At 36.5% G+C, this 21,673-nt stretch overlaps 3 protein-coding genes across 3 annotated transcripts; all 3 read left to right on the forward strand.

Annotated features, from left to right (window-relative positions):
* Positions 1-3,830: 3,830 nt before the first annotated feature.
* Positions 3,831-4,271, forward strand: LOC132609110 (uncharacterized). The gene has a single exon (XM_060322964.1). It carries the CDS (start codon positions 3,831-3,833, stop codon positions 4,182-4,184), a length of 354 nt encoding a protein of 117 aa, XP_060178947.1. The 3' UTR covers positions 4,185-4,271.
* A 5,062-nt stretch (positions 4,272-9,333) lies between these two features.
* LOC132609125 (uncharacterized) lies at positions 9,334-10,359 on the forward strand. Its single transcript, XM_060322984.1, has 2 exons — positions 9,334-9,636; positions 9,682-10,359. The coding sequence occupies exons 1-2, from the start codon at positions 9,334-9,336 to the stop codon at positions 10,357-10,359; spliced, it is 981 nt and encodes a 326-aa protein (XP_060178967.1).
* A 6,377-nt stretch (positions 10,360-16,736) lies between these two features.
* LOC132630846 (phenolic glucoside malonyltransferase 1-like) lies at positions 16,737-18,452 on the forward strand. The gene has a single exon (XM_060346447.1). It carries the CDS (start codon positions 16,899-16,901, stop codon positions 18,252-18,254), a length of 1,356 nt encoding a protein of 451 aa, XP_060202430.1. The 5' UTR covers positions 16,737-16,898; the 3' UTR covers positions 18,255-18,452.
* Positions 18,453-21,673: the final 3,221 nt, after the last annotated feature.

Consider the following 21,673-nt stretch of genomic DNA (forward strand, 5'->3'; position numbering starts at 1 on the left):
GGTTTTCTATCCCTTGTGCAAGGAATTTTCCACGTAAATATCGTGCTTATTTACTTACTGCTTTTCTGTCGTAGGGAGCAGATAAGGTACCTGGTCAATTATCTGTTTTGGTGGACTCTTAGTTTATATCAATTGGTATCAGAGCAGGTTCTTTCTAAAAAGGTTACACCTAGAAAGGATCTCTCATTATGGCTGCACCACCAAACTTTGAGGAAAGACAGTCAAGCACAAGGCCCACAAGGTTCAACGGATAGTATTATGGATGGTAGAAAACGAGAATGCGTGACTATTTGATAGCTGAGGATTCTGAGCTATGGGACATCATTCTTGATGGTCCTTTTATTCTAACAAAGACTGACGAGGCGACTGGAAAGTCCGTTTCGGAACCTAGAAAGGAATAATCAGAGACTGATAGAAAAGCCATTGAAAAAAGGTTCAAGGCTAAGAAAATCTTGATGTGTGGCATTGGACCAGATGAATACAACCGTGTTTCGTCTTGTGAGACTGCAAAAGAGATATGGGAAGCCCTGTTGCTCATGAAGGAACCTCCCTGTTATATCCCGTATTTTAATACATTGGGATATTTTAAGCTAAACGTGACAAGTTAAAGACAAGACTATTTAAGGTACGAGGTAGAGACTTTAACTCCCGATTTTGTTTCAAGTCACAAGTTGCCTATAAATTTCGTTTGGTATAGAAATATTAATGGAAATTTGGGATTAATTTACCATGATTAGATTATTAAGTGGGATTAAAATTTAATTACTTCATTAATTGAACCTAAGAGGCCGTGTGGGCCCCACCCGAATAAAAAAAAATAATATAAAACCAAAATCAGAAAAATAATAACACAAAGTGCATGGTGACTCAACATGGGAGGGGATACGTGTAATAAGGTAAGAAATCATATATATTTGACAAAGTGTAGTGGAAAATGGTCATCTCCATATTCATTTGTTGCAAACAAAGTTTCAAAAACAAGAAGAGGTGCTCATGGCTGTGCACGGCCAGATTGAAGATTAAAAAAAAAATCAGTTTTGTTGCTTAGTAAAATTCTAAGGAGAAGACAAGGAGAAGGAAGTGGAGAAGCAAGAATTAGTATAAGAAATTAAGACACAAATTGGATCCAAGTATTCAAGGTAAGAATTGGTCATTTCTTTCACATTTAGAATGAGTTGGATGCATTGTGAATATGTATAAATGTGAATTTAATGTATAAGGATTATGCATGTTGGTATTGGATTGTTGTTGTTGAAGTTTAAAGTGAGCCGTGTGTGATAGGCTTATATGAAGTAATGCTCAAATTTCTTGTACATGTATTGAGGATGGTTAGAATGTTGTAGTGTGTGTGAAAGGAATGAAAATTATGGAATTTTGTATGTGGTTATGTTAAAGCCGTGTAGGGGCTGGTTTAGGAGAATTAATGGACTGATTTAATTGTTGCTTTAGTTGTTGATTGTTATGGACAGTGTGGTGCGTTGTTTGCATTGTAAATATGTGAGTTTGATGTGTAAAAGAAATGCTATGTGTGATGATGGAAAACAGTCCAAGCCGTGGACTGTTTTGGATTTGAATATGTAAAGAAATTTCACATGTTGATGTTGGAGCCGTGAACTATTTTTTTTTAGATTTGAATGTGTAAAGAAGTTTCATATGTTGATGTTGGAACCGTGGACTGTTTTGAGAAAAAAAGGTGGATTAATTTTATTTTGAATATTGACTGTTATTATCATGGGTTCTAAAATAAGAATAAGGATATTGATGGTTAAAAATTGGAATTGTGATTGTTGCGGGCTGTTGTATAAATTAATAGAACGTTAATATAGCTCCTTACAATCGTGTAAGTGACGTTGTTAACATGTGATTGTTGATAAGAGTTGTGAATTGGAAGAAAGTATGTATTGTCATTCTTGTCAAGTGTGAAGATTGCGGGTTGTTTGGTATATGGAGTGGGTTGTTTTGAATATTGCACGGGCTGTCCGAGATTCCTTCGAGTCATGTTAAATAACCTTGGGTTGATACTTGAATGTGTGACTAGCAATATTAGCTTGTAGTATTAGTTGGTTTGAATGCGAACGAAACGTCGTCTAAATGTTTAGAAAGGGATTATTAACGTTAAAATACGTATTGAATTCCCTCGTAGCCTAATCGTAGCTCTTGATATCTTAATATAGGATAAGGTACTATTGGGCAGCGTGTACGAGTTATAATACGACTAAACGCTAAAGGTATGTAAAGCCTACCCCTTCTTTCTTTTTGGCATGTCCTAGATGTAAGTAAGATATGATATGAGCCTTGGGGAAATTCTATTCTCTCTAATTCCAAGCATGACTCATGATTTTTATTCGTTCTTGATGTTAGAACTTTTAGGATAGTCGAGCTATTGTTTCGAGTCTATTATATGACTGACTAATAAATGATGTATAAGAATTCCTACTCCTAAAGAATTGCATAATTAGAAGTATACTTGACTTTCATAAGCTATATCATGTTAAATTGATACATGTATATGAATCCTGAAACGTTCCTTGATATAGTTTGTAATGACATTTAGGAAGAACTTAATATGATTATTATCCTGATGCTTGAGAGATGATTAGTTTACTTATCCATTGAGTCTTAAAAGATGATTTGTATGTATGTGGTTGCTTATTACTCTGCTCGTGCTTACCGTTACATCCTTCACTGAGTCCCGGGCTAGGACATGTTTTCGTGCGCATATTCACTGCATTATTCACCGAGTCCCTCACTAGAGGGCCGGGACATGTTATATATATATATATATATATGATATGATGACATGATGATATGGGGATGGTGGCCAGGATGGCATATGATCATTATTCACCGAGTCCCTCACTAGAGGGTCGGGACACGTTATATGTACATGTATATGATGATTTTACTTACCGAGCCCCTCGCTAGAGGGCCGGGACACATTATATATGTTATATACAGAATGATTATTTAGCCCTGATTACTAAACCCTATAATGATATGGTTATGATGTTGACAGATATGATTTATGTTCAAAGGTAAGTCTTATGGTTTTCTGGTTGTTGCACTGGGTCCTACACTCCTTGTCTCAGTATAATCCTATTTACTATATTTCATGCTTTACATGCTCAGTACATATTCCGTACTGACCCCCTTTCTTCGGGGGGCTGCGTTTCATGCCCGCAGGTACAGACGCTCGTTTCGGAGATTCGCCAGCCTAGGATATCTATTCAGCTGTTTTGAAGTGCTCCTTTGTTTCGGAGCCTAGCTTTGTGGTATAGATCCTCTTTGTTGTATATATATGTGTTTGTTCAGGGTACGGCGGGGCCCTGTCCCATCATATGATACTGTTGGTACTCTTAGAGGTCTGTAGACATATGTGTGGGTCTGTATATAGTTGCTGTTTCGTTGTGTGGACATGACTTATGTTTGGGGCGTACCCATGTGTAGTGGCAGCCTTGTCGGCTTGCGTAGATATATATATTTGTTGTGGGAGCTGTGTATAATGGTAGCCTTTTCGGCTTATATATTACTGGGACGTTCCCCTATATATGACAGCCTTGCCGGCTTATGTGCGATATAAACTGTTGAAAGTCGTAACTCCTCAGGAGACAGGTGGCTTTGACATGCATATATACGACAACTTTAGAATAACGTCTTGCCTTTATATATAAATAAGCTCTTGCTATGCTAGCTGTAGATGATTATAGATAACAGGTGGGTGTGAGTGTCCAACTTGGGCACTAGTCACGGCCTACGGGGTTGGGTCGTGACACTCCCAAGTCAAAAGATCCAAAATAGACATACTCACCACTGAGTATGAACTATTTAGGATGAAACACGTTGAGTCAATTCAGGATATGCACACTCGTTTCACATCCATCATCAATGAGCTTCATTCTCTTGGAGAAATCATTCCAGTCAACAAGCGAATTCGAAAAATACTTGCTGTTCTACCAAGTTCTTGGGAGAGTAAAGTTGATGCCATAAATGAAGCTCATGATCTGGAGATCATGACTATGAATGACCTCATTGGAAACCTCAAAACTCGTGAGTTGAAGAAGCAGAAGGACCTTGAACGGCAAGAGCCAAGAAAGGAGAGAAAACTGGTCCTTAAAGCTGCTAGAAGCGATTCAAGTGATGACGAATCTGATATGGCCTATCTTACAAAATGTTCCATAAGATGATTCGTAAAAATGGTGGGTTCTCTAAAATGAGAAGTTCCAGCAAAAACTTCAAACAAAATGACTTATGTCACAAATGTGGGAAGCCTGTACATTACATCAGGGAATGTCCTCTTCACAAACAAGATCAATATAAAAACACAACCAAGGATGTGAAGAGGAACCAGGTCCGTGAGAGAAAGTTTAACAGAAGAGATGTTGCTGATAACCTGGTGAAGCAGGCTTTAGCTGCTTGGGGAGACTCCTCCGGTGAGTCTGAAAATGAAAAGACAGAGGATACTACCATAATGGCGATTGAAGATGAACTTGCGAAGTATGAGTCCATTTTTGCACTCATGGCTAAATCTGAAGGTGAAGAGGAGAACGAGAATGAAGAGGTTAATTTCTTTGATGTTAAGAATAATCTAAAAAGCTATTCTCAAAAGAAATTAATATCTCTTGCAAATGTGCTGATTTATACCTATCATAGTCTTATCAATGAGAAATCTCTCTTAAAAGAAGAAATTGATAGGCTAGAAGAAGTAAGAGATGACTTGGTGGTCACTGTTGTTGATTTGAAAGAACAGTCTGAAGAACTAACTATGGATAATTCCCGGTATGTTAGTCATATGAACAAATGGATAAACACTCCTGCTAAAGGAAAATAGGTGGCAAATGAGATTCACATTGAACTTGAAAATGAACTAAAAAAGGCTAAAACAAATCTAGCTGTTGCACTAGAAAGGAATGAGCAACTTCAAGATGACTTAAGTTGTGTGAAAACTGAACTCGACGAGTCACTTCATAGGACCACTTTCTCTAATGAGTTTGTTGCTATGTACCTAGGAAATGCTGGTAAACAGGGTCTTGGTTATAAAAAGGCTAAGACCCCATAAAATCCTCATAGCAAGTATGTTTGTGTGCCTGATAACTGGCTTTGCACTCATTGTGGTAACATTGGTCATTACAAGGACTCTTGCAAAGCTAGATTTTAGGAAAAAAACAGAGTCTATGCTCAGAATAAACCAAAGGCTGCCGGACCTGGTCCCCGAAAGAAGAAAAATGTGTTGCTTGATGGGAAAATAGATCTCTTGTTCATCCATTCTATGACGACAAGGGACCCAAGTTGGTTTGGGTTCCTAAGTATGACAAATGATTCTGTTTGTAGGCTGGAGTGGGAGGGAGCAATAAAAAATGGTTCGTGGATAGTGGCTGCTCAAAGCATATGACTGGAAAGATTGAAAATTTACTCTCACTCAAAGCCTTAAAAGGTGGGAGCGTGTCCTTTGGAAATGGAAAGAAAGGATATATCCTTGGTATTGGAAAAATTGGAAAGACACTCTCCCATGCTATTGAAAATGTTTACTGTGTAAAGGGATTAAGCTACAGTTTGCTAATGTCCTGAATCTGTGACAAAGGGAACAAAGTGGAGTTCTTGTCTCACTTGTGTACTGTCACAAATCTCAAAAATGAAGAAGTGGTTCTAACTGCAAAAAGATACAAGAACATTGATGTAGTGGATTTTGGTATATGAGATGAGAGTGACTTGACATGTCTCAGTGTTGTAGATGATGATGCTGAGCTGTGGCACAGAAGACTAGGACATGCAAGTTTCACTCTGCTGAACAAACTTGTGTCGAAGGACCTGGTCCGTGGGCTACCTAATGTCAAGTTCAAAGATCACAAGGTGTGTGATGCATGTATCAAAGGGAAGCAGGTTAGGACTTCCTTCAAACCAAAGAAGTAAGTAAGTACCTCAAGGCCACTAGAGCTTCTTCATATGGATCTTTGCGGACCTATGAGGATACAAAGCAGAGGTGGCAGGAAGTATATTTTTGTGATTGTTGACGACTTTTCGAGATTCACTTGGACTCTGTTCTTAAGAACCAAGGATGAAACATTCCCTATATTTGTAGCCTTTGTGAAATAGGTTCAAGTAAAGTTGGGGCACCAAGTTGCAAGCATTAGATCTGATCATCGCATCGAATTTGACAATGTCAATTTCAATGAATTTTGTGCTGAAAATGGAATCAGTCATAATTTCTCGGCTGCTAGAACTCCTCAGCAAAATGGTGTTGTGGAAAGGAAAAATAGGACACTTGAAGATATGGCTAGAACAATGCTGATTGCAAGTGGTGTGGCCAAAACCTTCTGGGCTGAGGCTGTAAACACTGCTTGTCATGTGATCAATAGGTGTATGATCAGGTCCCTGCTTGAAAAGACTCCATATGAACTTCTGAATGGAAAGAAGCCCAAGTTATCCTATCTTAAAGCTTTTGGATGCAAATGCTTTATTCTAAACAATGGTAAAGAATCCTTGGGAAATTTTGATGCCATAAGTGATGAAAGATTCTTTCTTGGGTACTTTTCTTATAGCAAGGCTTACAAAGTCTTCAACAAAAGAACTCAAATGGTAAAAGAAAGTGTGCATATGATCTTTGATGACTCAAATGAGCTGAGAAACAAAGGGACAAAAAGTGGTGAAGCAGATGATGGTGATCTCATAATTCCTGATGAGGTTTTGGAAATCACAAATAGGAAAACTGAAATGATGAATCAAGTTGAGGCTAGTAATAAAGAAGGAGTTGCAGAATGTGCAGGATAGGCTGAAGTACCTGGTCCCTCCATTACTCCACTTGAAGCTGAAGACAGGATAACTGATACTGTGTTAGGCACTCCTGGTGCTGAGACAAGAAGTGAAGATATCGGGTCAGCTGAAGCAAATAATGGATCAAATGTGGCAGAACCTGGTCCCTCAAACACTCAAATTCAAGTATTCAACTGGAAACACAAAAAATCTCATCCTCCTGACAATATAATTTCTCCTTTAGACACATGTATCCAAACCAGTTCTAAGGTGAAAAGATGTTTGCCTACTCTGCTTTCATATCTCAAATTGAGCCAAAAAACATCAAAGAAGCATTGAAAGATGCTAATTGGATTACTACGATGCAAGAAGAGCTTCATAAATTTGAGAGGAACAAAGTATGACACCTGGTCCCTAGGCCAGCAGACAGAACAGTGATTGGGACTAGGTGGGTGTTTAGCAATAAGCTTGATGAATTTGGAAACACCATAAGGAAAAAGGAAAGACTAGTAGTTCAAGGATATAATCAAGAGAAAGACATTGACTATGATGAGACGTTTGCACCAATGGTTAGGATGGAAGCAATCAGGATTTTAATCGTTTTTGCATCTCATATGGAATTCAAATTGTTCCAAATGGATATCAAAAGTGCCTTCCAAAATGGATACTTGAAAGAAGAAGTATTTGTCAAGCAGCCTCCTGGTTTTGAAAGTCATGATCATCTAGAGCATGTCTACAAGCTTGACAAAGCTCTTTATGGATTAAAGCAGGCCCATCGAGCTTAGTACGAGAGGTTGTCAAAATTTCTTCTAGATAATGGGTTTACTAGAGGTAGAATTGACAACACTCTATTTTTAAAGAAAGAAGGGAAGAATTTGTTGATTGTTCAAGTCTATGTTGATGACATTATTTTTGGTGCAACTCTTGATTCCCTCTGTGAAGAGTTTGCTAAGCTCATGGAAAGTGAATTCGAAATGAGCATGATGGGAAAGTTAAATTTCTTTTTGGGATTGCAAATCAAACAATCTCAAAGGGGCACCATGATCAGTCAACAAAAATACATCAAGGAATTTGTTAAAAGGTTTGAGATGGAGAATTCAAAACCCATTGATACTCCCATAGGAACAACTACCAAGCTGGACATGGACGAACCTGGTACCCCAGTGAATGAAACTATGTATAGAGGCATCATTGGGTTTTTGCTATACCTAACTGCTAGTAGGCCTGATATTGTGTTCAGTGTTGGACTATGTGCTAGATTCCAATCAAGTCCTAAGGAGTCTCACTTGAAAGCGGCTAAAAGAATTTTGAGGTACCTCAAGGGTTCACATGACCTGGTCCTCTTCTATTCTTCTGGAGACAACTTTGACTTGGTTAGATATGCTGATGCTGATAATGCTGGTTATTTGGTAGATAGAAATAGTACTACTGGAATGGCACATTTTCTGGGCTCATGCTTGATTTCATGGGGTACAAAAAAGCAAAATCCCGTAGCTCTCTCTACAGTTGAAGCTGAATATGTATTTGCTGCCTCTTGCTGTGAATCAAACAACAACTAGAGGATTTTGGTGTCTTCACTGATTGTGTGCCTCTAATGTGTGACAATACAAGTGCACTTAATATGGCAAAAAATTCAGTACATCACAAAAGAACCAAACATATTAATGTGAGACACTATTTCCTAAGGGATAATATGGAGAAACAGTTGATTTGCATGAAGTTCTGCAAGACAGAGGATCAGATTGCTGATATCTTCACAAAGGCCTTGAGCAGAGAACACTGTGAAAGAAATCACTTGGAGTTGGGCTTGATCAAGCTCAACTAAGTGTCCCTCGATGACTGGCTATGTTAAGAGAAAGCGGTACAATGCATAAAGTTTTTTTTGGATACATCTAACTCAACTTTATACTATTACAGGTATGCTTACATGGTGCTCTCAGAACAACATAAGCACCAGAGACATTGCAGTATTCAGAGTTATTTCCTAACTATTATCAAACTGTCAAGGGACCTGGTCCCGCTGACTCAGGTTAGTAGTCTGTTATTTACTTGCATACTTTTTAAATTTGTCAAGTGTCCTATCATTAAGTGTATCCGTTCCTTCTTTCTAAATTCTTATGCCCAAATAGTATAACTCTTCTAAACCAACCCATCGTTTGGTATCGGTTCCTTCCTCGTCTTTAAAACCAAATTCATTCTCTTCTCTCTCTCACTTTACCCTCTAACTCTCAAGTTCTCTTCTCCCTAATCTTTCATCCTTGTTCTAAAAGTTCAACATGTCTAACAAAGAAACTTCTTCCCCACCTTACTCCAAAATTAACCCCTCTCACTCACCCTCTAAAACACCATCTTCCCCAAATAAAACATCTAACCCATCATCCCCAACTGTCTAAAATCCAAAAGACCCAAAGCCTCCGATGACTTCTCTCAAACCTATCTCTGGTCCTTCTTGAACTTGTAAGAATCAAACCCCCGAGAAATTTGCTATTGCGTCCTCCAATCCCTCACCATCTGTGAGACCTGACTCTGACGACAATATGGGTGTGACCAGTGAAATTAAGGAGGGGGTGTCTACTGAGGAAGACAATGCAACAAAAGGCAAATGAGGTTGTGGATATTGGTGTTAGTGGTACTACTAAAATGGAGACTGAAGAATTGCCTGCACAGCCTCAGGGGGAACAAGACAGTTTAAATGGACCTGCTGAAAAGAAAGGACCTGGTCCCTCAAGGGAAGATTTGGAGTCTGCAGGAGTGTCTACCATACATGTTCCTTGGAAAGAAACCTCTCCTGAAAAAGAAGCCTTATCAGAAGAGAAACCCGGTTCCTCCACTCCATCTGAGAGGGTTAACTCTGAAAGAGACGAAGTTGACTCTGATGGTGACATTCCTGTACGACCTATGTTCAGAATAAGTTTTGGATGCTCTAGAGCATAGAGAAAGGGGGAATCTTGGAGAAAACACATTGCTGAAAAGAAATCTTCTGTAAAAACAAGAAAGAAACCTCCCACTACTAGGCAAAAGGCTCGGGCAAGACTAGACTCTGCCTTAAAGACCAACAAAGAGACGACCAGTAAGAAGAAAAAAAAGTTAGTTCTTTTGAAGAATTTGAGTAAGTTAAGAGATGAGGAGGAAGTGATCTTTGTTTCTGACAAAGAAGAGGAAGAGGAGCACACTCCCTTGGTGAGGAAAAATTCAAAAGGGAAGGGAAAAACAGTGGCTTCTGAGGAGCAAAGCAGACATAAAGAAATAAAGCGTTCCAAGGCCTCTGAGGATGAACAAGAAGAACTCGTGACTAAGGGAAAGAAGGGACCTAGTTCCTCTAAAAAAAGAACAAGCACTGGCAATGAAGACAGGTTCCACAAAGAAAAGGAAGATCAATGTGACAAAGGGACCTGGTACTTTAAGAAAGGCAAGCAACAACAAGCAAATGTGCAAACAGAAGAAATACTGGAGGAAGGAAGACCGTTCAACATACGAGGTAAAAAAGTGTTGATGGGGCGAGTGATTGCTCCTGAGATCAGTGAGCACCAAGCTTTGAATGATCTCATGGAGGTACTTAAATTTCAACAGTGGGAGCACTTGATGGTCGGTCCCCTGGTAGTCTATGAATAGAAAGTGGGAGACTTTTTTGCAAATCTTGTGTATATGGATGATCAAACTCTGGTTTACAAAGTCGAGGAAGTGGAGTTTACTTTGACCAAAGCACTGTTGGGAGAAATCCTTATCGTCCCCATTGATGGCATAACTAGACTTGAGGAGGGAGACGAGGCTACTGCTATTTTTAAAACTCACATCGTCCAAAAGAGGGTGCAACTGACTACTGAGACAATCCACACAACACAGATAAAGTCTCAGTATCAATTGCTCTTTGAGCTTGTAAACAAGGTACTATTTCCTTGGATGAGAAAAGACTGATTGCTTCCACAACGGAATTGGTCCTTATGGAAATCTTGGATAGCAATTACTTGGTCAGTTTGCCTGGTATCATGATGCAACACATGATGAGGGTTGTGGATGTCAAAGATGGTAAGAGTGGTCTTCCTTATGGCTTTTTTTCTTGCAAAGGATTTTAAGCACTTTAAGATACCCACTGGAAAAGTCACAAAGGGTAACCAGATGCACATGCTCTCCCTGTCCACTTTGGAAAACTGTGAAATTGTTGCTAAAAAGGGAGGCACAGGGTCCAGATCCACCGTTTCCAGTCTAATTGCGGCAAATGAAAAAGCTCTAACTGAGGTAGAGAGGCTTCAGGTTGAAAACTCTCTGCTTCAAGATGAACTTGCTAAAAGAAAAGTTGCAGGACCTGGTCCTAGGGGTGGAGAAGGAACAGAACTTGTTGGGTTAAGGGAAGAGAATGCCAGGCTTCATCAGAAGGTTGCAGCACTTCAGGACGAACTCCTGGCTTGGCTGTAGATGCCCGTGTGGACCAATTGCTCAGCGCTTTTCGTTCTTTCAAACCTGCAAACCCATGATCCTTTTCCCTAAACTCACCCTGTCCTATGTACTAGTGATCTTGGCATTTTGATAATTTATTTCGTATGTTTGTTGTGAATTGACTGCTATATTTATTAAATTTGGCAATTTCTCTGATTCTTGCATATGATTCTCTTACTTTTGCTATTGTTGAATTTGGTTGTATTCATGCTGAGTTGCCCAAGTGACATGGGTTGATATTTCTGAATTTCTTCTTGCTTGAGTCAACTATTGTCTCTTTTTGATGATGCCGAAAGGGGGAAGAAAGTGGGATGGACAAAGTTTTTTTTTTTCATGAAGGTATTTTTTTTTCATGATTCTTGCTGCACAGGTGTGAACAAGGCTAGCATGTTCGCAGGGGGAAACTAGTCCTCTGCAATGGAGTAAGAGATCGTTGTATGCTACATGTTGTTGAGGCCAAATTTGCAAAGGAAACCTGATACTCAGAGGGAACACTACTTATGAGTTTGTCATCATTAAAAAGGGGGAAATTGATGAGTTCAAACATTTCATAGTTTTGATGATTTACATACTCGCTAAGGGACCAGGTCCCTGATGAGAGTCCCTGGGCGTTGTACGACCACGACAGCTGTAAAAGCTGCAGCACTGTTCCGACACACAGTGCCTCAGCAGAACAACAGCTGCATGTCTGCTAAAAGCCAAAGGCCTTTGTAATATCACTATCCATGGTCACATGCCTCTCACTCCTCTTTTGGTTCCCTATATATACAACATGTTGGCATTATTTAACCTTGCACTTGCAAAGAAAGAATTCTCATTTGTGTGAAATAAGCAGCCGCCACTGTTTCCTCATAGCCTTCAAGATCATGCTTAAATAATTCCAAGGACCAGATTCGTAGATTGAAGATGTCTTAAGTCCTAGGTTGTTTAAGTCTGTATCTTTTGTTCTCAATATTGTAAACCTACACTTCTCTCAAGAAAGGTTTGATAGGTATTTGCTTTTTACAAGATTTTCGTTTAAACGCCTTATTAGAGTTAGTTATGGTGAGTTAGGGTTGAGCTCTAGTTGAATCAGTGAAGTCTTAGCTAGAGTTAGTTAAGGACTTAGCTTGCAATAGAGTTATTGTAAGGGGAGAGATTAAGAGTTTAATTCCTAGGTTGCAAAGGGATTGTAATCTGAAACATTGATCGTTAAGTGAAGTTGAAATCCTACTCCGGTGGGTCGTGGTTTTCTATCCCTTGAGCAAGGAATTTTTCACGTAAATATCGTGCTTATTTACTTACTGCTTTTCTGTCGCAGGGAACAGATAAGGTACATGTTTTGGTGGACTCTTTGTTTATATCAACGAGTCGCTACTATTTTGGTTCAAAAGAGGCAATATAGTTCAAGGAAGAAATTTATGATCATTATTCTTCCCGAGGAGGTGAGATGCCTATACCAATTGACTTATAACTAACTTAGAGGTCTCTTGAAAAGTCATAAAAAAAACTTTTTCCAGTTCGTAGGGAGTGTATGTCAATTTTGATTTTGAGTTGACAATATTTTAGTCTTTAAAAAAAATTTGACAATCTTTGGCACAGATATTTCGAATAACATATTTCTTGCATAATTTTATGATTTCTATTTGTTTACTGGTTATTTATGATAATGAAAACTCAATATTATTAACAAAGTCCTTTCTTATTTCTTTTCCATGGCTGTAATTACAGAGAAGGCAACAGTGTACGTAGCTCATGGTTTGGAAATTGAAGAAATTAACTCAACTACTACAACTAAATCAACTAATGTGTTGGCATGAAGCTCTGTTATGGATCCAACCAAGTCTGTTATGGAGAAAGGTTAAGAAATGATCAAGAGGGACGCTTTTGTAGTAAAAAAGTTAGCGCTTTGGTCTGTAGTAATCTTGCAAAACTTGGTACCTACGACATACTTAGTAATTAAATAAACAAAATCTTTAGTTTAACACAAAAAAATATAACAATAAAAATAACAATTTTATATATCTATTTTGGTATGGATATATCAAGGTTGACTTACATGGATGACTCAAATTCAATTTCCTACTGTTCAAGTAATGAAATTTAAAAACTTTAAAGTGACATTTTTACTGCACTTTTGTTTGTTTGTTTGTTTGTTTGTTTGTTTGTGTACATGTCTGTGTATCTCAAATTAACATCTTATAATCCAATTGATCTAATTAAAACCCTTAATACAAAAATAAGACGGTAAAATATATAGTTTTTTTTTAGTAAGGGGAATGTTGTTGACTGTTGATATTAATTTTTAAGTCAGCTTGATTTTCCGAGATAATATCCTAGATGGTCACTCAACAATGAGTGTTTCACTCAAAAAGTCACGTTACTTTGTTTTTTAACCAGAAAGTTATCAACTATTGGTGTTTCACGTACAAAATCACTTAACCTATTTAAGTGATTTTTTAATTACATTTTGCTGATTTTTATTTAAAGCCAAAATTGTAAGAAATAAACAAGCACCATTTAAACCATTTTATTGATCCGCCCATTTGACCCGACCCACTAAAAATATATTTACCAAGGACAACACACACACACTTGTATTTATCAACTGGGGCAGTTCAAAAATAAATCATGCCAGTTTGAACATTGATTCTCATAGCCTGTCTGGCCAAGCTTATTTTTTCCCAAAACTACTTATTTTTTTTTCAAAAAGTGCTTATTTTAAAAAAGAGAGGTGTTTGACCAAGGTTTTTGGAGAAAATAAATGTTTCTGGGGAGTAGCAGAAGCAATTTTTCAAAAGCTAAAAAAAAATAGTTTTTTTGCCCAAAAACACTTTTGAGAAAAATATAGTCAGAAACACTTTTTAAAAGTTTGACCAAAACACTAATTGCTGCTCAAAAGTGTTTTTTAAATTAATTGGCCAAACACAAACTGCATTTCGCCAAAAGTACTTTTTGAAAAGTTTTCGAAATAAGGCGATTTTAGAAGCTTGGCCAAAGAAGCTATTTTCGAGATAGTTAATCACTTTTTTAACCGTGATAGGGTGGATGTAATTCAGCTCGAACGAAGTGAGAGGGTGACTGAAAAGGAGGGAATTTCTTCGATCTTCAAAAAGATGACTTTGTAAATTTCAGTATGAGTATTGATATTGTATTGATCAGGAATCATTCATTTAAGGATTCCTTGCTCAAAGATATTCATGTTGATTCCTGGAGGTTTGGGAGGTGGGGTTTACCATATAGTCAAATGATAATAATACCAATTAAAAAACTTTGCCGGTTAATTTAAGCGCAAAATTCAACCTTTTGAACATATGAAAGAGCAGTAAGTTGATTCTATATGTACAATTTTCGAACATAAAGGGTTAGAACTGAAATCAACTAAAAATTGAAGCAGGGCTATTCAACAAAGAGAACGGAAATCCCAAAATTGGGAATTTGAGAGTTGTGCAATAAAACTCACCTGAAAGGGGATGGAGGTGAGGGAATGTTCTCTAGTCTCGCCATTGGGCAAAGAGCTTTTATATTTTTAGTGGGTCGAATCAATAAAATAGTTAAAATGATTACTTTACTTGTTTCTTTCTAATAATTTTGGCTTTAAATAAAAATCATCAAAATGTAATTAAAAAATTACTTAAATAGGTTGAGTAACTATGTAGGTGAAACATCAACAGTTGAGTGACTTTTGGTTAGAAAACAAAGTTAAGCAACTTTTTGAGTAAAACACCCATTGTTGAGTGGCTTTCAGGTTAGAAAACAAAGTTGAAACATTCATAATTGAGTGAACATTGAGATATTATCTCTTGATTTTCCTAATGCACATTTGGAACTACGAACATATAGAACAGTATTTAGATTTTTCTATGCAAATCTCATTTCAAATATGTGTTCTAATTAATTCCATTTTTGTTGACAGTGAAAATATGCTTTCGACCTTATTTTGTTATGGTTGATACAATTTATATTTTAAGGATCAAGGACGAAGCACTCGTGGTAATTATAACGATCATATTTTCACTTGTCATATCGAACATTTCTTCAGGTAAATTGATATACGCCATCTATTTCATTTTATGTGTTTAATCCGCTTTTCGAGAGTTAAATTTTTTATTTTAATATAGTATTGAAATCGGACATAGAATCTTTAAAAGTTAATAAAATTTACATGTTTGAAAATTACGTAAAAAGTATAATATAAGTTACGACAATTATATTTTTAAAATATTTAAAAGGCATATGAAAAAATTATGATCAAGAAGAACTCGATTAACTTTCAAAATCTGAAGTTCTGAACACTGCCACATAATTTGAGGCGAAATTAGTAGTTGTGTCTGAAATTGGTCTTTAGTTATGTTCTTATTGACAATTAACTTTAGAGGAAACGGTGTTACCTAAGAACTATTTTTTCTCAAGTTATGCAGACTAGTCTGCTAAGTGCTAAAGATGGAGATAAGAGTCCGATATCTACATCAAATCACATTAATTTATCACGTACAATTATTGAAGCAAACATAAATGTTAATTACTCATAATTTTAAGTGATAAAAGTTTATCCACACATTTCATCATATCACTGGTTTGTATAAAGTACGAACACTGACCCGTCAAAGAGAGCACCAAACACACATTGTGCGTTGAGGTTTATCAGCTACGTGATTAGTCAACTTATGTCATATTCTTCATATCAAATCACAACATGTGATAATACAAGTTAAAATAGATATTAATAAATCATAATTAAGTAATCCCCGCCTCCATTTATGTCACATTTTTCGAATTTTGACAGTCAAATTTTTTTCTTATCGCGCGTGATTTTTTCATATACCTTTTAGATATATTAAATTATTAATTATTATGAATTATAATACTTTCTGTGTATTTTTCAAATATTTAAATTTTATTTCAAAAAATTTAAAGATTCTATATCGAAATTCATGGTCAAAGGGAGTAATAGAAGTACATCTCACATTCTAATGCAATGAATAGTTTTTACATTTATTCACATACGGTGCTGGACTAATTTATCTAGAAGAGTTCTAAACTTTGTTGAATTGGAATTTAATTCAGACACGGCATCTTTGATATGGCTCTGGTAGGCCTTAATCCAATTTCAGCCACATATATCGAAACAAACAATTCAAATTAGGACAAAAGGCGTCCATGACAACCATACATGCATTGCCATGTTGTTGATAAGGTATACATTTCCGGGGGTGAATCTCGAAGCTTGCTCAGAGGTTCATGTGATCTCAATAAGTTTTATCAGGACTCTACATAAAAAAAATCTATTAAATATTTATAAATATTTGATTATGAACTTAATTATCATTGTAGTATTAATTTGTGATTAATGTAGGAACTTCAAATGATGGATCCGTCTCTCTACGTTTCAAGGTTAGATTCAGAAACCAAATGCGTCAATTACTTTATGTATGAAGTCCAGAGGCGGATTTAAAATTTAAATTGTATGGGTTTCTAGAACGATGTTAAGTTAATATGCAACAATAATTGAATTCACAGTTAAATATTTATAGATATTTAATAAAATTCTTAATACATATACAGAATTTGGACAAAAGCTGCTAACGTCCTGTGACCGTACATATCATACTTTGGATCCGCCCTTGATGAGATCACCTGTTGAGTCATCAGAAGCAACAGTTTTATGGCGTTAGTTATATTTGATAAGCACGTCCAATTCTATATAATTTGTATATTTCTTAGCCAAACGTTATAACATGGCAACTGTGATTGAGCAATGCCAAGTAGCGCCACCTCCCGGCAGTGCAGTGGAGTTGACACTCCCATTTACGTATTTCGATCATTTCTGGTTAGCTTTCCACCGTATGCGGCGGATTTTATTCTACAAGCTCTCCATTCCCAAATCCGATTTCGTCCAAAACATTATTCCTCCTCTTAAAGATTCACTCTCCCTCGCTCTCAAACACTATACACCCTTAGCTGGCAACGTTGCTTGTCCGCTAGATTCTAGCGGATATCCTGAGCTACGTTATGTGATGGACGATTCTGTATCTGTTACTTTTTCTGAGACTGATATGGATTTCAATTATTTCATTGGTGACCATCCCCATATTGCTAAGGATTTTTATCACTTTCTTCCCCAGTTGGCGGAACCTAAGGATGCACCGGGGATCAAATTAGCCCCGGTCTTAGCAATTCAAGTGACACTTTTTCCAAATGTTGGCATATCCATTGGTTTCACTAACCATCACGCTGCCGGTGATGGAGCTACCATAGTAGGATTCATAAGGGCATGGGCTCTGCTCCACAAATTTGGTGGACATGAACAATTCTTAGAAAATGAGTTCATTCCATTTTATGATAGGTCCGTAATCAAAGACCCTCATGGACAAGGGATGTCCATATGGGAGGATATGAAGAAAGATAATCTAGAGATGCGTGACATAGTGACTCCTCCTGACAAGGTTCGAGGTACATTTACTATAACACGAGATGATATCGGAAAACTCAAGAATTTGATATTGTCAAGACGACCGAGTCTAACTCATGTAACCTCTTTCATCGTAACGTGTGCTTATGTATGGACTTGCTTGATAAAATCAGAGGCCGCGATCGGAGAAGATATAGACGATAATGTAATGGAGTTCTTTGGATGTCCAGCAGATTGTAGAGCGCGATTCAATCCACCACTTCCTCCATCTTATTTTGGGAATTGCATAGCAGGGTACATTGCAAGAATAAGACATGCTGACTTAGCTAGAAAGGAAGGTTTTACGATTGCTGTGGAATTAATTAGGGAATCCATTCAGAAAAGAATGAATGATGAGGAGTGGATCCTGAATGGTAGCTGGTTTAGACAATATTTCGATGTAGACGTGAATCGGTGCCTTACAGTTGCTGGATCACCAAAGCTTGACTTATATGCTGCTGATTTTGGCTGGGGAAGGCCTGCGAAGTTAGAGTTCGTTTCTATTGACAGTGGTGATGGAATATCGATGTCTCTTAGTAAATCCAAGGACTTCGATGGAGATTTAGAGGTTGGCTTGTCTTTGTCTAAAACTCAAATGAATGCTTTTGCTGCTATATTCACCCACGGGCTTAGCTTTCAATAACAAGCCTGGCTAGAATTACATTTTCACCAAATAATATATAGTTCCTTCCATATATGTACACACATGATATAGTGGATTGATTAAAGATGAAACAATTCAAATAGTAGCTGCAATAATTGGACATATATAAATCCTTTTTCAAACGCTATTTGGTGTAACCTTGATCTGGTCCAAATAATATACTTTGCTATTCAATTATGTGACATATCGTCTGCACTGAAATGAGCTTTTTTGCATCTTGGGTCCCTAATATATGTCTTTTGTGATTGTACCATATTTTGTTAATTTTAACAATTTTCATCGTAATCACTTTATAACCTTGTTAAACAATAATAAACACTCTTTTACTTTATGAAAAGAGGTCATGAAGTGGCTAAAAGGGGTTTCTTCATTAGGTCAAAACTCAGGGGAGTTGATTTTTCTTTATTAATCTACCTTGGGGTGGCAGAGGCCGGAGAGTTTGACATGGACCCTACCCTCTTTATATATTGAACATCAGAGACTATATTTAATTTGAAGATTCTTATCAGATAGCCTCCAACAATATATAATCATGCTCTTGAAATAGATAATATCACCATCTTAATCATAGGTGAAATTAGTAAAAACATGTGGATAAAAAAATGTCCTATCTTTTCCTAAGCTCGGATTGACATCTGAGCTCTGAAGTCTGACCGAATTTCTCCGATTTTAATCTTCTACTAGATGAGAGCTCTCTAACTAGAGTACATCTTTGAGTAAACTTGAGTTGAGCTAGAGTTGGGCTTCGAAGGTCTAGTTAGTGAGGTCACAACTAAAAATCACTATGTCCAGTGGTTATATTTCCACATATGTTTTGATTGAGTCAGTGAGAAAAGAAAAATAGTAGTGTTTTCACATGAAAAAATTAGGATGTTTCTCAACGTTTTAATAAAAATCTGTTTTTCACCATGCATTTTCTCAATGAACTGATTCGGTGAAAATAATATAGAAAAATCATAATTTATAACATAAATTTTCCGCCGATTGTCGGTAGGAAAACCTTCATTTTTTAATAGTGGGTAGCATACGAGCATTTATGTGGATTCTGACTTGTGGTTGAAGTTATGTTGGGATTTTGGATTTAGCCATAGGGTGGCGCGTGGGAAAGATGTAACCAAGATAGAGAGTTTTATTTTATTGTTCACCAATTGACGAGAAACCAAAATGATCAAACTCCATTTCTGTAATTCTACTTGATTTTTAAATTACTATATTTGTGGGTCCTTTACATTTTTCAATTTTAGAAAGATTTAAACTATAATTAATTTCAATATCCTCGAATGTTTTAACAAACAATCCTATTTATTTACCCTATTTTTTCCAAACCCATATCTTGAACATTCGTTAAATATGCCCATATAGGGCTACGACCTGAGAAAGTTTATGCCTCAAACGAGCGGAGAGTTAGAAAAAAATTGAAGACATCATTCACAATAACCAAGGTGAAATATATCGCCATTTCAAGGCAATAATAAAGTTCCCATAATATTGATTCACTATATGATTGATCAAGAAACTAATCAATGAAGAAGTTGAATGTTCTCATTTCAAGGAAGTTCATGATTCATAATTTTCTGTCCACAACCGCATAAGTAGATAAAAAGACTTGAAACTATAAGACTGTTTGGTGAGATGATTAAGATTTTTTCAAGATTTGAATTTAAAGAATTTTTATTAGGAAATGCTTATCATTCAGATTAGTTGAGCTAATGAATTTTAAATATATTGAAAAATTTGAGGAATGATAAGAAGACTTGGGGAGAAAATATTGTACAGATTAATGATTATTAATGTGGAATTAAGTTTCCAGGAATCAATGTCGGATATCCGCTACAAGAAAGTATAGAAATCGCAACAAAAAAAATTATATTTGGCAACAACTTAGTTATATTGTCAGCAAATGATTTTTTTGTTGCCAAAAGATTTAATTTTAGTGTCATAGTATTGATTATTATTGCAAAAAGTACTTTTGATAATAAAAAAAAAAAATGCAACTGGTCATCAAGTGTATGGAACAAAATACTGCAGTGGCAAGGGATACAAAGGAGTAGCATGGACTGGGAGCAGGAACCAGAGTGGGCCTGCCACCACATGAAAGGAAGGAGACCTGAAGCTGCTATAGCAAGAATGACACTGGTGTGTACAGTCTACCACATATGGCTGGAGAGAATCAGAAGGATCTTCCAACAAAAAATCAGACCAGCCGAGTCTATAGTCAAGGTGATAATACAGGAATCATGTTATAGAGGATACCATGATGTGAAGCTGAGAAATAGGATAGATGCAATGAATCACTATCCATAGGTGATTAGGTGATAGTAGGTATGATGAGCCCTGTGCATTATGTAGTAGGTAAGTAGAGAAGACTAAGTAATTGGTAGGTAGAGTGAATGTGGTTGAAAAACTGGCTATAGGACATGTCTGTTAGCCAGGTTTGAAATTTTCTTTGTGTTGTACAGTTACACTTGGTAGTGAATATAAATAGTTACCAAAAAAAAAGATAATAAAAAAAACAAAAGAAGTTGTTGCACGTTGTTGCAATAACAGTTGTTGGGAAAAGTTCATGCAATAATTTTTTTTTTGTTGCTAAAACTATTTTTTGCAATAATAATCAATCTATGACAACAAAAAAATTTTTATTGCGAAATATATTTTTACTTGTAGTGACCCTATCGAAATCAGGGATTCGACAGAACGATATCTTTTAGCTTAAATCTTGCATTTGCGTTAAAAAATTCTTAACATGTATAAATAATTTATAACGAATTTAATATTATCTTATTCTAGAAATTCAGAATCTATAAAATCGAAACCATTGGTCCCCACTGCCAAGTGCCAACAACCACTTGACAGCTTTCATCTTGTAGTATATATCAACTATCAAGTCATCTATTTTGTATGAGACTCCAGATACCAGATAACAAGATGGTTGGTAGACTTTAATTCTATCCTACTGCAGTAATAAGTAGTTTGCCTTCTTAGTTAGCATGTTGCTGGTTTTGATAATGAAGTGTTGGGACCTTTGTCCGGCTCTCAGTCATGAATGCTTTGTAATTAACTTTTCTTTTGATAATAAAATATTTTATTTACACAAAAAAACAAAATGTAGAAGAAATAGAGAATTTTTTTCGAACCCACAATTTTCTTGTGTGTCCTTAAAAATATTAATTCACTTACAGATTTTAAGGTACATGGATTAATTTCTCCTAGAATAGAACGAAAATTAAAACTATTCTGCAATAACGGTAATGCAAATTGTAAAACTTCAGTGAACTCAAATGGTGAAGCAAATCACACTAGATACCTACGTTATTGCTTTTGAAAAACAATGTAGAATGTTTGCTAATTTTCGGTTGTCAAAAAGCTGAGGTGAAGCGTCTGAATTTATAGCCATGCAT

The sequence above is a fragment of the Lycium barbarum genome, chromosome 1, assembly GCF_019175385.1.
Source record: "Lycium barbarum isolate Lr01 chromosome 1, ASM1917538v2, whole genome shotgun sequence".
Lineage (NCBI taxonomy): Eukaryota > Viridiplantae > Streptophyta > Magnoliopsida > Solanales > Solanaceae > Lycium > Lycium barbarum.

Bases quoted from the DNA above. Each gene is read 5' to 3' on its own strand.
- LOC132630846 (XM_060346447.1), top strand. From the start codon at position 16,899: ATGGCAACTGTGATTGAGCAATGCCAAGTAGCGCCACCTCCCGGCAGT.
- LOC132609110 (XM_060322964.1), top strand. From the start codon at position 3,831: ATGAAACACGTTGAGTCAATTCAGGATATGCACACTCGTTTCACATCC.
- LOC132609125 (XM_060322984.1), top strand. From the start codon at position 9,334: ATGCAACAAAAGGCAAATGAGGTTGTGGATATTGGTGTTAGTGGTACT. The intron at 9,637-9,681 runs GTACGACCTATG...TCTAGAGCATAG, and splicing joins ACTCTGATGGTGACATTCCT to AGAAAGGGGGAATCTTGGAG.